Source organism: Sorex fumeus, unplaced genomic scaffold, assembly GCF_029834395.1.
Source record: "Sorex fumeus unplaced genomic scaffold, SorFum_2.1 ptg000034l, whole genome shotgun sequence".
NCBI classification, from domain to species: Eukaryota; Metazoa; Chordata; class Mammalia; order Eulipotyphla; family Soricidae; genus Sorex; species Sorex fumeus.
Window position 1 is genome coordinate 23,688,021 of NW_026606091.1, and position 15,247 is coordinate 23,703,267.

Below are 15,247 nucleotides of genomic sequence, written 5' to 3' on the forward strand. Positions count from 1 at the left end.
TGAGGCCCTTCATGTTCCCGGAGCGAACAGATGCCATTGGGCTACACTAGCACGCAACAGGGACAAATGGAGACGTTACTGGCGCCCGCTCGAGCAAATCGAAGACTAACGGAAGTTAAGTGATTTAAGTGATAAGATTTCAAGATTAGACCAGAAGTCACAAAACATGCAGTGGCAAATACAAATAAAGGCAGAATGCTGCAGGCTTTATACCTCAAAAGTGTTTTCAACTCTTTGACTCAACTAGCAAAGATAACAGAAACAAAAGTAAATGGGACAACATCAAACTAAAAAGGTTTTGTCATCTATGAGGGAAGCATTCAATCTGCAGAGGGAGGTGGTGCTGAAGCCTGGTAAAGTGTGATGTAGGAAACCCAATCAGCAACAGTACTGTAAACCACAGTGCAGAAACATGTGTGTGTGTGTTACACCTCGGGGCTGGAGAACAATACTCCAGCATGTGGTAGGGCATTCGCCTTGCATGAGACCAACCTGGGTTCGATTCCCAGCATCCCATATGGTCCCCTGAGCACCGCCAGGAGTAATTCCTGAGTGCAAGACCAGGAGTAACCCCTGTGCATTGCTGGGTGTGAACCCCCCCCAAATATATATATAGCACCCCATATGGTCCCCCCCAAGCCCCACCAGGAATAATTCCTGAGTGCAGAGTCAGGAGTAACCCCTGAGCATCAATGAGTATGGCCCAAACCAGCAGCCCCCCCCAAAAAAATTAGAAAATAGAAATACTGTATGCCTGACATCCAATCATGAACAACTTTGTAATTTCAGTGACCAAATAAAATCCAAATAAAAAATAAAAAGGCTCTGCATGGCAAAAGTAATACAGTTGTTTAAAAATAAAGACACCCTTACCAAATGGGAAAAAGTATCTAAACATAATAAACAACCCCACAAAAAAACCTCCAGAACTCAACCACCACCATGCTCACGGCAGCTCTCCACACATTCAGGTTGAGCTTCACGCAGGAGTGATCCTTTTCCTGACCCTTCCTAGGACATCACTTGTTACACTTGTCATCCCACTGGTCATCGATTTGCTCGCGTGGGCGCCAGTAACGTCTCCATTCGTCCCTGTTGCATGCTAGTGTTGCCCAATGGTGTCTGCTTGCTCCAGGAACACGAAGAGCCTCAAACCATTTGTTCAGGGGTTTGACGATGAAGTCTGACCATCTCGTAGGTGGGCGGCCACACGTTCTTTTGACATCCCGTGGAATCCAGTTGGTAACAGTTCTAGTCCAGTGGTCATCTCCAAATCGCATTACGTATTCAGCCCATCTGATTTTCGACGCCTTGGCAAATGAGACAGCATCCCTGATTCTCGATTGTCAACAGAGGTCAGAACTCCGAAATCTTCTCTCACTTGAGTAAAGAGTGTCACTCCAAGCATAGCTCTTTCGATTCCTCTTTGGGATACCTGAATAGTGTTCTCATCTTGTTTTCGTAGGGCCCAGGTCTCTGAGGCATATGTTAGTGAAGGAAGAATGGTGGAGTCGAAAAGATGTGCCCGGAGCCGCAGATTCTTCGTCCTCTTAACCTCTTCTTTGATGCTCTTGAAGGCATTCCACGCCGCTCTCTTCCTCCTGCGCAGTTCAGGTGCCAGGTTGTTTGTCATGTTGAGTTCTTGACCTAGGTACACGTAACTGCTGCATTTGGAGATGTTCGTTTCGTTGAGGGCAAATGGAACGTCAGGAACTAGTTCGTTTCTCATGATCATTGACTTCGTGAGATTCAACCTTTCCGACCTTTCCACACTCACAGTCGAAGTCGGAAGCGGAGGTGGTGTCGTTGCTGACTGTCTATCTTGACCCCCATTCCTTCCCATTCCAGTCACTGCATAATGTTCTCAAGGGTGGTACTGAAGAGTCTCGGTGAAATGGTATCACCCTGTCAAACCCCTCTCTACGTTGATGATCACTTCCTTGTAGAATGGTGAGATCCTGGTGGTGAATCCGTAATACAGCTGACGGAGGATCCTGATGTACTGAGTTAGCATGCTCTGTTTGGCTAGGGCTTCGATGACCGCTTCTGTCTCAACAGAATCAAAGGCCTTCTTTTTAATCAATGAACGTTAGACAGAGCGGCATCTTGAACTCTCGAGAAACCTCAATGAGCTTGGTCACCGTGTGGATAGGATAAAGGACATATCCTACCCATACTCCAAGAGTACCCCACCACACTTGATGGGCTTCAAATAGAGGCAACCAACCTTAGAAGGAAATGTTATATTATTTCGGTTCTGCTTTGAGGCAGGGATTGGGGTTCGGGATGGAAACACCTGAAAAGTGGTGGCGGGAAGATGTAATGGTGTTGGGATTGGTGTCTGAATATTTATTGCTCGAGCGGGCCCAGTAACGTCTCCATTGGAGACTTTGTTGTTACTGTGTCTGGCATATCGAATACTCTCGGTAGCTTGCCGGGCTCTCCGAGAGGGGCGGAGGAATCGAACTCGGGTCGGCCATGTTGGCCGCGTGTAAGGCGAACGCCCTACCCGCTGTGCTATCGCTCCAGCCCAATATTTATTAAATGTAATCAAATATTGTGAACTACTTTATAAAATAAAAAAAAATTTTAAATAAACAATCCCAAAGGTACCCTCTGGAGACCCCCAGCAATGCATCCTTGGACGCTTGCATTGAACTATCAGCCGAGTTGGCTAAGACTCACCAGGGGGCCCCCCCAGACCTGCTAGCACAGCTTAGGAGCCCCAACCGAAGGGGAAATAATCTATTTCAGAGTTTTTAAAATATGCAATAAAAAATGTGGTGCCATCATCAATGGCTCAAAGGACCGGAGCACACATGCTTTGCATGTCGGAGTCCTGGTTTGCTTTCCAGCCCCTCAGGGCCCCCAAGCTGAGTCAGGAGCAGCCCCTGAGTGTCACTGGGTACGCCACTTCCCCACTCCCCACCACAAAAAAATCAAGTGTCTAGTCCAGGGCTCAGCACAGAATAGATACTTTTGACGACTGTTATGTCCTGTTTAATATCATAAAGAGGCTTTTCATACTGGATGGAAAACATTTGATATGAGAGAACAGCAGCGAGAGAGCCGGGTGTGTCCAGTAAGGGCCCAGACTCCCAGGAGTTTCCTCCCAGCCCACCTGATGGTAGCAGTGGAGTGACCACGCGCCATGAAGGGCAGATTCACGGGAGCACACTCTGGAGGGGCCGCCCCAGGACACCCCCCAGCTCTCCAGCAAGGGGCCACGGCTTCACACAGCTCCGGGGCCACGTCCCAGAATGGGGCTGCTCCACTCTGAGCCACTGGGGTCCCTGCCAGAGAGCAGCAGCGGTGGTACAGGAGGCTGGGGGCACAGCTCCTGCTCTGGGACAAAAGGGACAGAAAGGAAGGGCCCGGTCTCCCTGCTGGGGAGACTGAGACGGACAGTCTCTCTGCTGATGGACAGACACGTATGCACAGATGTGTACACATACAAAGACCAAGGTTGCTTGGCTTTTTTGGGGGGGAGGGGGTTGGGGGCTGGGTCACACCTGAGGGTGCTCCAGTGGTACTCCTGGCTCTGTGTCAGGGAACCATGCATGCAAGGCAAACACCTTAACCCCATCAGGCCTTCTTCAAGGAGGTTTAAAAAAAAATCATATGGCAATTACTTTACTTCACTTATTTCTGATTTTTGTATCACATCCAGAGGTGCTCTGGATGGTTCTGGGGATCCAACAATGAGGCCCCAACATGCAAAGCATGTGCTAGATCCGGCCCTCTGAGCTATGTCCCTGGCCCTCAAGGAGGTGCGTGGGAACTCGCAAGGTTCACACTGATGCTCAGAAGAACTACCCAGGTCTGGAGAGGTAGTTCAGGATGTGGAGTGCATGCGTTATACCGTCCGCTGAGAAACCCTGAGCTTACAGCCTGGAGAAGCCTCTTGAGCACTGCAAGTCAGGGCCCCAAAATGTTTAAAAAACAAGCAAACAAAAGGATTAATTATACTATGTCTAACAGTAAAAGACACGTGGAGAGTCAAGTCTACTGAAAGAAAACAAGCTGAAATCAAAGTCAAGGTCGTTGCCTGAAGTGAGAAGATGGGGAGGCGCGAAGGAGAGAGTGACAAAGAAAATGGTCAGACAACACTGGTCACTCAAATATTAAAAATGTGTCAACTGCAATTTCTGTTTTAGGGATTTATGTTAAGGAAGTAAAGAAGAGTGAATAGATTTAAAGTAAATGCAACATTTTTTTGTTTCTTTATGGGTAACACCCGGTGATGCACAGGGGTTACTCCTGGATCCTCACTCAGGAATTACTTCTGGTGGTGCTCGAGGGACCATATGGGATGCTGAGAATCAAACCTGGGTTGGCCGCGTGCAAGGCAAATGCCTTACCCGCTGTGCTATTGCTCCAGCCCCCAGATGCAACTTTTTTTTTGCCTTTTTTTAAAAATTTTTATTTATTTATTTTGAAAACCCATCCCTCTACCAGTGACCATTTCCCACCACCAAGGATCACAGTATCCCTCCCACCCCCTAACCCCCCCATCCCACCCTGCCTCTGTGGCAGGGCATTCCCTTTTGTTCTCTCTTTCCTATTGGGTGTTGTGGTTTGTAAAAGAGTTAAGCCTGATTTTCAGGGAGAAATGCTGGATGATTTACTTTCCACTGATCACTTTGTACATAAGAGATGTCGAGCGGCCGCGCGGTTTGAAATAAAAGTCCTGGTTCCTGCATGCCCGAGCTATGCTTGTAGAGGCTCATGGTCACCGGGTTCCATCTGGAGAAGGCGGCATGCGGCACCTACCCCATCTGGGACTTCCTGGTGATCTTGGCAAATGCAACTTTTTTAAACAAAAAATTTTAAGTTACTTTTCTGGTTTTGGGGGTCACACCCAGCTGTGCTCCGGGCTAACTCCTGGCTGAGTGCTCAAGGATCGCTCCTGGCAGGGCTCAGGGGACCACATGGGGTTCCTGGGATCGGAATCCAGGTTTGGTGCATCCAAGGCAAGCGTCCCGCCCCGCCCGCTGTTCTTATCTCTCACTGTTCTTGTTCCCTCTCTTGGGTCCTAAAATGCAGCATTTTTACATGAGTGAAACAGCACAGAAGGTTGGGAAGTCACACAGCAGACAGTCTCAGAAAGAACAAAGGAGAAACAGAGAAGATCGACAAACACCAAAATGTGCTTGTGCTTGTGCTAAGTCTGTGGGGGAAAAAAAAAAAAAGACTGCCAGGATACTGAAATAGCAAACATGCACGGTTTTCAGCCCACACCATCTGCTAGGGCAGTGGCCCGAAAGCAAAGGACAAGCAGCCGGACAGCTCAGCGCTCCCGGCCTCGGGACTGTGAGCTCAGAAGCAGCCCCATGGATCCTCGGCAGGAGCCGGGCTTTCTCCTGAGCCAGAGAGACAGAGACCCCTACTGGTAACCATCCCGGGCACCAGTCAGGCTGCTCACGGCATTAGGGACAAACCCCAACAACCCAGCTAAGAATACCTCTAAGTTAACCCTAATCCTTACTCATTCTCCTCCCCCGAGGAAGTCCAAAGGGTCATCCCAGACCTCTGTGCAGTTCAGAGCATTCCTATCCCTATAGGCTGGTCCTCGCAACGCCCTCAGTCCCCGCGTCCTAGGTGCTCCCTGAGTTTCATCTACAGCAGATGGCAGTCCTGTCACCTCTTCAAACGCTCAACACAGGGCTGGAGAGACAGTACAGCGGGTAGCACACTTGCCTTGCACACGGCCGACCAGTTCATCCCTGGCATCCTATATGGTTCCCGAGCCTCCCCAGGAGGGACATCTGAGTCCAGAACCAGGAGCGAGCCTTGAGGACAACAGAGTGTATCCCCAAAACAAAACTAACAAAATGCTCCACACACTCTCTGTCCAGGGCCCAGGAGACAGCACAGGGTTAAGCTGCCTGCCTTGCACGCGCCTTACTTGGTTCTGTCCTGGCACCACATGTGGTTACCCGAGCACTTCCAGAACTGGCCCTGAGGACAGAGCCAGGAGTAAAATAATGGCAGTGACAGGAACAACAATCTATCCACTGGAAACAATCTATCCAATCTATCCGTGGATCAGTGTCTTACCGACCCCGGGGTGCCCCGACATTGGGTGGTATTCAGGGGGTCACTCCTGGTGCAGTGTTTGGGGACCATGTGGTGTTAGGAATTGAACCCAGAAATCTGGCACACAAAGCCTGCGCTCCAGCCCTTCATGATGTCATCTTCTGGGGGTGGAGGGCTGGGGTCACACCTAGCAGTCTGCTCTGTGCTTGGGGTCACCTGGCAGTAGGGAATGCCAGAATCAAACCCCGGTTGGCCACTTGGCCCATTGTTGTTCCTTTTAACTGTACATTCCCCAGGATACACAAAAAACTAGATGGACATCACAGCGATTATAAATAACTGGTCTGGGGCTGGAGCGGTAATACAGCGGGTAGGGCATTTGCCTTGCATGTGGGCTGACCTGGGTTCGACCCCCAGCAATCCCAATGGTCACCTGAGCACCAACAGGAGTCATTCCTGAGTGCTGAGTCAGGAGGAACCCCTGAGCATCGCCGGGTGCGACCCAAAAAAGCAAAATAAATAAATAAAGGAGGCGGTCATCTCCACAGAGCTCACCAATTGTGTCCCCCTCCCCACGGCAGCAGAAAACAGGCCCTGCATGTATGAAGCACGTGGCACCTGCCCCCGCCTTGCTTCGTCTTGCTGAGGCGGCTCTGCTGCTCCCCAGGCTTTCCCCACTCCAATCTTCTGAAGCTTTGAGTCAATCCACCAGGCTCGCCCACTCATCAAAGCAACCTTCTGAACAAAGAAATCTACGCTTCCGAGGAATTCCAGGGGGAAACACTTCTTTTGCTGTCAACACAAAAGTAGCCTGAAACAGGAGTCGGGACGAGGTGCTGAGAAGGACACCAAAGTGGGAATAGGGGAGAGAAAGTGTGGGAAAAGGAATTCGAGCAACACGGCAGCAGATGGGAGCCCAAGACAGGCAACTGGGAAGAAGTCCCTGAGGCGAGAGTGGCTGCAGAAACATTCCATGTCAATCATTTAAGTTTGCCCCATTTCCTGTCCTGATAAGTCATGGCTCAATTTGGTCATCCACTTACTTTTCAGTAAGTCCACTACCATAAGGTAGGTTGCCGGGCTCTCCGAGAGGGGCAGAGGAATCGAACTTGGGTCGGCCATGTTGGCTGCGTGCAAGGCAAACGCCCTACCTGCTGTGCTATCGCTCCAGAATGATAAATAGTACAGCGAATAGGGTTCTTGCCCTGCATGTGGCCAACCCAGGTTTGATTCCCAGCCATCTAATTGGTCCCCCAAGCCTGACATGACCAATTTCTAAGTGCAGAACCAGGAGTAACCCTTGATCACTGCCAGGTGCGATTAAAAAAAATTTTTTTTTCCTTAATCAAACATGTTTGGTATTAATGGGGATATTTCTGATACATTTACTTATTAACTTCTGGTTGCAGCCAAAACACTTGGAAACTAATGGACTCAGCTAAATTCTGACCACTGTTTTTCTCTAAAAATAGTGGACAAATCTTTTGCCTTGTCTCTTGAGATCAGAACAGGCAAATAAGAAAAATAATTATTTGTCAAGAGCTACTTCAAAGTGTAGAAATGAGATTTAATTAGACACTACTGGCTACCGGGCCAGCGCAATAGTACAGCAGGGAGGGCATTTGCCTTGCATCCCACATGGTCTTCCGAGTACTGCCAGGAGTGATTCCTGAATGCAGAGCCAGGAGTAACCCCTGAGCATTGCTGAGTGTGACCCAAACAACAACAACAACAAAAACACTCTACTAGCTACTGAACAGATACTAATCAAAATGCCTACAAGGAAATCCTTCCAGATCTGTGAATCTTATGTTTCAACCTGTACCTTTAGTGTGATTTAGAAAGTGTAAGGAGGAGTCAAACAACTGGGCTCAATTTGGTAAGCAGGGAAAAAGAGGACTGTCAATGGGGCAACAGCACATAGGGGAGGGTGCTTGCTTTGCATGTGGCTGAGGTTCAATCCCCAGCACCCTTGAATCTGGCCAGGAGTGACCCCCAAGAACCGAGCCAGGAGTAAGTGCTGAGCACTTCCAGGTGTGGCCCCCAGAAAAAAAATCTAAAGCATTAACAAAAACTGCCTTGGGGATTAGAGTGCACTCAACAGACTACGCGTGTGTTCCGCTGCAGCAGCTCGGGTTCATGCCCATACAGGGTCTCTCCATCTAGATGGAAAACAAAAACCACCCCCCACACACCCCGGGGTAGAGGAATAGCTCCAAGAACGAGAACACAGGCCAAACATGAGTGGCCCCAAGTTCAATTTGGGCCAAACGTGAGTGGCTCCAAGTTCAATTCCTGACACTGCACACATACCACCCCACCCCACCCCACCAGAGCCCCACCCCAGCACTGCTGACCAAGTACCACACTGCCAGCCCACACTGTGCAGCTGGAGCATGGCTGAAGTGGCTCCCAGACGCTGCCAACACCACTAGCTGTAGTTCTGCATACAGGGGCCAGAGCAATAGTACAGCGAGTAGGACGCTTGCTTTGCACGCAGACAACCTGGGTTCAATCCCCAGCACCCACTAGGGTCCCCCACAAGCCCATCAGGAGTGAACCCTAAGAACAGAGCCAGGAGTAAGCCCTGAGCACCACATGGTATGGGTCCCCCCAACCACCCCCCAAAAAAAAACTCTGCATACATTATTGCTCTTCCTATCATTCCTATTAGTACTCTTCTCCTTAAACTACCTCTAAAAACATCCTCTCTTGAACTTTTTCTGGTGCTCTCCTGACTTTCCTGTTCTCCCTGAAGTTCATTTCCCAGAATGCAGATGTTTACCAAGATTCTGTCCTTGGCTTCTTTCAATGTCAACGGTTACTACCATTCCTGACTTACAAGTCTCACTTTGAAAACAGAATGATACCTATGGAATGCTTCCCATACTGCCCTCCTCGCTGTGTACAGAAAATACACACATTAACAAAGAGTTCCAACTTCAGAGCAAGTTTGCCAGATTTGTTTGTTTCTGGGCCACATCTGGCAGTGCTCAGGTATTACTCCTGGCGGGGTCTGGGGAGCCACGTGCAGCTGCCAGGAATTAAATGTGGGCTCGACAACTTGCAAGGCAAGCCTCCTACCCGCTGTACTCTCTCTCTAGCCCTAACAAACTTTTTTTTTCCCCTTAGAGTGGCACAGGGGCAAGGAGGTTAGGGGGAACATTCCCAGAGGTGCTCAGGCTCAGGAAATAGGAGGGATGAAGGGGAGATTCTGTGCTGGGGCCTGATCACAGGCTCCTGTGAATGTGTACCTGAGCTATCTCTAGAACCTGATGAAACTTCCTCCCCTACTGTTACATAGCAATTCCAACAATCCCGTGAACATGCCCTGCTCTCAGATCACCATCTTCCATCTTGACCTCTCTCTCCCCAAATTCAACCAACGGAAAGTGTAGAGCTAAACTCATTTTCTTTTGGAATCTGCTCAGTACTTGCCCTGCTCTCTGTCCTTCACTCAGGTTGAAGACATCAGTCTCCACTAGGCCTTAATCCTCTGCAGGGATTAAATCTGAGCTATGCATCAGCTATGGAGTCTGCGCAAACCTAGTGTTCTCCTCTGAACATCTATCTTGTATTTTGCTTGCCTGATTCTTTGTATCTTTGCTTGCTGAGTTTTCCACTATGGAGAAGTCAGTGTTCTCCTTTCTCTCCCCACACAGCTTTCTAAATAAGTTTCATTCAATAAAAAAACACTCTTTTTTTTTTTTTTTTGCTTTGGGGCCACACCCAGCAGTGCTGAGGGCTTATTCTTGGCTCTGCACTCAAGGATCACTTTTGCAGGGCTCAGAGGACCATATGGGGTTGTGGGGGAGGCAAGGATTATAAGCCCCTTACCTGCCGCACTATCACTCCAGTCCATCACTCAATAAAAACTACCTTGCTTGGGAGCGGGAGAGAGGATGAACACTTTTGTAGAGGTGGCTGAACCAGGTTCAATTCCTGGCAGCCCATATGGTCCCTTGTGCACTGCCAGGAATAATTCCTGAGCACAGAATCAGGAGTAATCCCTGAGCATTCACAAACCAAAAACCAACCATAAATTTAAAAATACAAAAATTAAAAATAGCTGTCTCTTCAAATATTACCTTTCTGCCACTATCCCAATTTTGCCGGTCGGCTACACTACAGCACTGAACCACTTTTCATTTTCTCCCTAAAGCATCACTTCAACCACAGCACTCCCTGCTTAAAATCGTTGGGCCCAGGGCTGGAGTGATAATACAGTGGGGAGGGCATTTGCCTTGCACACAGTCCACCTGGGTTCAATCCCCAGCATCCCAAATGGTCCCCCGAGCACTCCAGAAGTTCAGAGCCAGGAGTAAGTCCTGAGCACCACTGGATGTGACCCTTAAAACAAAACAAAACAAATTCCATGGGCCCTTTCTCATCATTCCCAACAGAATAGTATCTTAGACGCTTGTCTCCCCAAACTTAATTCCAATGTATCTTTCCAGCCTTAGTCTTAACAACTGTATTCCAGGTACACAAAGGTCAAGTCACACCAGATTCTCAAATTTAATATTCTAAATAAATGGTTGATATTGTTTCCTCACCAAGATTTTCAAGTCTTCTTTAAGAAGGAAAAAAGAGGGCCAGAGGGACCACTTAACAGGCTAAACTCATGCCTGGCATCCAAGAGGCTGGAATTTGTCCCCAGGGACTGCAAGGTCCAGTGAGCATAGCCAAGAGTGAGCCCTGAGTACAGAACTAATGCTGGGTGTGGCCCCAAATCCAAAAATAAACAAATAAATAAAAAGGAAAGAGAGTCAAGGAGATGGCTCAAAGGGCTGGATCCTGCTTATGGGAGCCTAGATTCAATCCCCAGCACTACAAGGTCCCCTCAGCATGGCCAGGAGATCCCTGAGCACAGGACTACTGGCCCTCCCCTACAGTACTACTGGCTGACTCGCTGGTAGAACACAGGCCATGTCTTCTAACCCTAACACCTCACTTGGTCCTCCTGTGCACCGCCAGGAATGATCCCTGAGCGCAGAGCCAGGAGGAAGCCTTCAGCCGCCGCGTGTGGCCCCAAAACAAAACAAAATTATTCCTTAGCCATTATTTTCCTTGTGAAAATAGGGTCACCAACGTCAAGCAGCAAGAGACTATGATTCATTCAGCCACATCTGTCAAAAGCTATGATGTTGTATGAACTACGATGTTGGATGCAGTGAGAGGAATAAATTCCCTCAAACAGGAGACTTTTTTTTTCCACTCCAGGGGACGATGACAGTTCTCAGAAACCACTGAGTGGAGTCCTAAGACACTAGGAAAGGGAAGTCTGTAGTCGCGTGCCACCATTACTTAGCTATGCAAAGCTGCTTTCTATATATGACAAATAGTTTTCAACAGAAGAGGAAATGAAAGCTTGGGCCCAATATGGTTTTGTTGTTGTTGTTTTGCTTTATGGGTCACACCCAGAGATGCTCAGGGGTTGCTCCTGGCTCTGCACTCAGGAATTACTCCTGGTGGTGCTTGGGGGACCATATAAGATGTCGGGTCAGCTGCGTGCAAGGCAAACGCTCTACCCGCTGTACTATCGCTCTGGTCCACCAATATGGTTTTACGTTCTTATGTAAGACTCAAGTTAAGATCTTTACCTGGGTCCTGTGTAAACAAAACGCTTCTAACACTTTGAAGACCTTTTTTGGGGGTCAGGGGTTACTTCTGGCAGTGTTTGGAGGACCATATGAGATGCTGGGGATTGAACCAGGGTCAGCTGCATGCAAGGCAAATAAATGCCCCACCTGCTGTATGGCCTCTCTAGCCCTTTAAGATTTTCTTGATCGAAAGTAACCTTCTCTTGATCTAAGATGTGCTTCTATTCAGTGTAAACTTCCCCAGCCATTGTGACAATGCTTGTGTATCCACACAGACTGCCCTGGGCCTTTGGCTCAGCTCTTCTCACAGCTTATTTCAAGGAACCTCTCATGTCCAAACCCCAGCTCTCTTCACCTGCCATTCCTCTGACGTCAATGGCATCAAATACAAACACGGATGACTTCATTTCATCAGTGCCTTTACAGGCTGGTTTGTGTCGTACTGGTCACGCAGCTTACCAATAAGCATTTTCCTTTGTTCGTTTGAGTCAAGTGCCTTAACTATCATCTATGTCATCATATGGAAAAAACCCTTCTACTGAAGCCATACTTAATTTCTCTCTCTGCTGAATCCTTTCTAGGTCACTTTGCAAAGAGTAAACATTCCCTCCTGCAATATGCCACCAGACACACACTCCTGGAATCTGTATACATTTTTCAGATTCTATTCCCAATGAACATTGGCCTTATTCGTTATCTTTGGCTAAACACTCTTGTAAGTACTCCCACATATGTGTTAGTCTAACAAAGAACGCATAGGCTGTCACTACTGTGCATCCTGGACAAGGCCCTGGCCAAGTCGTCCACTGAGGCTGACTTACAAAGGCAATTAAGGGCTGGGGAGACTGTTCACTTTATATATACACCCTTGGGGTTCCATCTCCAGGACCACACACAGACACACATCTAGGTGATGCTGGGCCAAAGCAACTTGCACAGCGGGTCGAGAGCTTGCCTTGTATGTGACTGATGCAGGTTCAATCACCTCATCTGGTCCCCGGAGCCCTGCTAAGAGTGATCCCTGAGCACAAAGCCAGGAGTTAGTCCTGATCACTGCTGAGTGTGGCCCCCAAAACAAACAAACAAACAAAAAACTGGTGAAACACCTTCTACGAGCAGTAGCATATTCAGATGGCAAGAAGTCCAAAGAAGGGTCTGGAGAGATAGCACAGCGGGTAGGGCGTTTGCCTTGCTTGCGGCCGACCTGGGTTCGATTCCCAGCATCCCATATGGTCCTCTGAGCACCGCCAGGTGTGATTCCTGAGTGCAGAGCCAGGAGTAACCCCTGTGCATCGTGGGGTGTGACCCAAAAAAGCAAAAAAAAAAAAAAATCCAAAGAAAAACTCCCTTGGAAATTGATCAGAAGTGAGTCAAGGAGCTCTTGAAAGAAGCAGAAGTTACCAACACCAGGAGGGCATGGAGAGGAGACCAAGGAGAACTCAGCTCAAAAAACAAGAAGCAGGAGTCTAGAATGTGCAGGGCCACGGAGCTAACACCGTGAGAAAATTCACATCTGCACCCCCAGCCCCGCCCCACTTACCGTGTTACATTTTGTGCCACACACCACTTGTCTATGATTCAGCCACTGAGATGCAAACACTTTGTTAAGGGTCCCGAGGTGAAACTCTCTCTCCTTCAGGAGACTAGGAAGTCGCTGTGCAGCATATCCATGCAGCACCCGAGAGTAGTTGCTTTCATCCTGGAGCCGGACTTCACGGTTCTTCAGGTAGGAAACCAAGGATCGCTTCACCGGGGGGAGTCTTTTCCTTTTGTGAAGTGAGTGATCCCAGCCAAACTGTGAAGAGAAATATTGGAAATCAGGGCTTTCTGGCTACATGAGTTCAAAACAAGAGAGCCTACTTGACTAAGAAACCCTTATGGCCTCATCCCTGCAAGATTTACCTTCAACAGAAAGGCAAATGCAATAGAACAGGAATTTCAAGCTACAAAACCCACTTTTAACTCTTCTAAAACTAAAAGGCTCCGGCCTCACAGGAAAACAACAAGGGTTGAAAATCAGGGAATGGAAATGAAAAGGACAAAAGGCTTCATAAGCCTTTTTAGGTGTGAAGGACTCAGATCACCTCCAGAGATCCTTGAGAGCAATGAGAATGAGGGGCTGAGTGATGACCTTATCCGCCTGGGTTGCATCTCTATCCAGTTCTGTTCTCTCTCTCTGAGTACTCCTGGGTAAGCATGGAAGGTGGAACCCCTAAAGGAGCCAAGCAGGGTTCCCAGGCTGCACTTTATCAAAGGCATCAAGCCTCACCAAGGGGCAGTTGCACAATTTGAAAATCAAAACACCAGCCTGGAGAGACAGTAGAGCTGGTAGGGGGCTAAGCTGTGTGTGCTGGCCAACCCAGGTCGATCTGGGGCATCGCATATGATCTCCCCCAAGTCCGGCCAGGAGTGATCCCTGAGTGCAGAGCCAGAAATAAGTCATTAAGTACCACTGGTGTGGTCCCAAAACCAGAAAAGGGGGAGAGGGCTACTAAAAATTTATTCAACAAGACTACCTTCCAAAGAGTGACAGATGATGATGCCTATTATCTCCCGGAGTGGTGGTGGTAGGGAGGGTCCCACATGCCCTAACTCCCAGCTCAAGCTTGGGTATCCCTTGGGAGACGCCTTCCTCTACAAGAGGGGGGGGAGGGAGAGAGAGAGAGACATACAAGTACCCCACCCCAGCCCCAGGGCTACATGCTCCCTCCTATCTTCCGAGAGGTTTTGTTCCCAATTCAATTCCCTTCGACTTCTTCGGATGTCTCTTTCTCCAATCCCCGCAATTCTGACGGTCTCTTCCAAGCCTCCGGGCTGGCTGCACTGCTCCAGCACCAATATGCTATCTGCTGTTACCCTGGAGCACTTCACCCGTTCCGGCCTAACTGCTTCCCCAGTGGACCCCTCTCCCAGAGCACATCCCCAAACCTGGAGCACATCCCCAACCCTAGGGGCCGGTATCACAGCCCCGGGAGCCCCGGTTCCCGCCCCCGGATCGATGCGGACACGCCTCTCCCTCGCGGGGGGGGCGGGGGTGGGGGAGGGGGTCTCGGGCTCTTCGCGGGGTGGGGGGGTGGGGGGGTCCGGCCTCACCTGCGGGCCATGAGCGTCGCTCCCGGCTCCCGGCGAGGCAGGCGCTTTCCGCTTCCTGCTAACTGCTTTCCGGGCCATAGTGGGCAGCGCCGCCGCGGCCCCGCAGCCACATGGGGCTTCGGGGGAAGCGAGGGGTTGCAAGGCGTCGGGTCATATACTGGGCCCCGGGGCCGCGCGCCCGGGTACGCCCGGCTCGGAAAATGGCCCAGACGCCGGGCGGCAGGGAAAATAAAATAAAAAAGGGGGTGAGGTTGGGGAAGAGGCAGGCAGGAGGGAAGGAGGAGGGGCAGATCGGGGGCTGGAGAAGGGAGAGGGACGGGGGAGGGGGGAAAGGTAGCAAGCAACTGCAGCGCTGTCTGGAAAGCTAGTATGGAAAGGACGGCGAGCGGCAAGAACCAAAACACCCCCTCCCCCCCTCGGCCGCCGCCGCCATCCGCGCGCAGGCGCAGTGCGCCGCGCGTCGCCAAGGAGACGGCCGCGGGATAAGAGGGGCGGGGCCTGGGGAGGCGGTG

General features: G+C 49.8%; 1 protein-coding gene across 1 annotated transcript in view; it reads right to left on the reverse strand.

The window, feature by feature from the left end:
• DCAF12 (DDB1 and CUL4 associated factor 12) overlaps nucleotides 1–14,986 on the reverse strand; it is a 31,952-nt gene extending 16,966 nt beyond the window's left edge. Inside the window, exons 1-2 of the mRNA XM_056117010.1 lie at nucleotides 14,736–14,986; nucleotides 13,183–13,437 (exon numbers count right to left, since the gene is read on the reverse strand). Coding sequence (XP_055972985.1) covers nucleotides 13,183–13,437; nucleotides 14,736–14,813 — 333 coding nt within the window. The 5' untranslated portion in view covers nucleotides 14,814–14,986. The remainder of the gene's footprint in view (nucleotides 1–13,182; nucleotides 13,438–14,735) is intronic.
• Nucleotides 14,987–15,247: the final 261 nt, after the last annotated feature.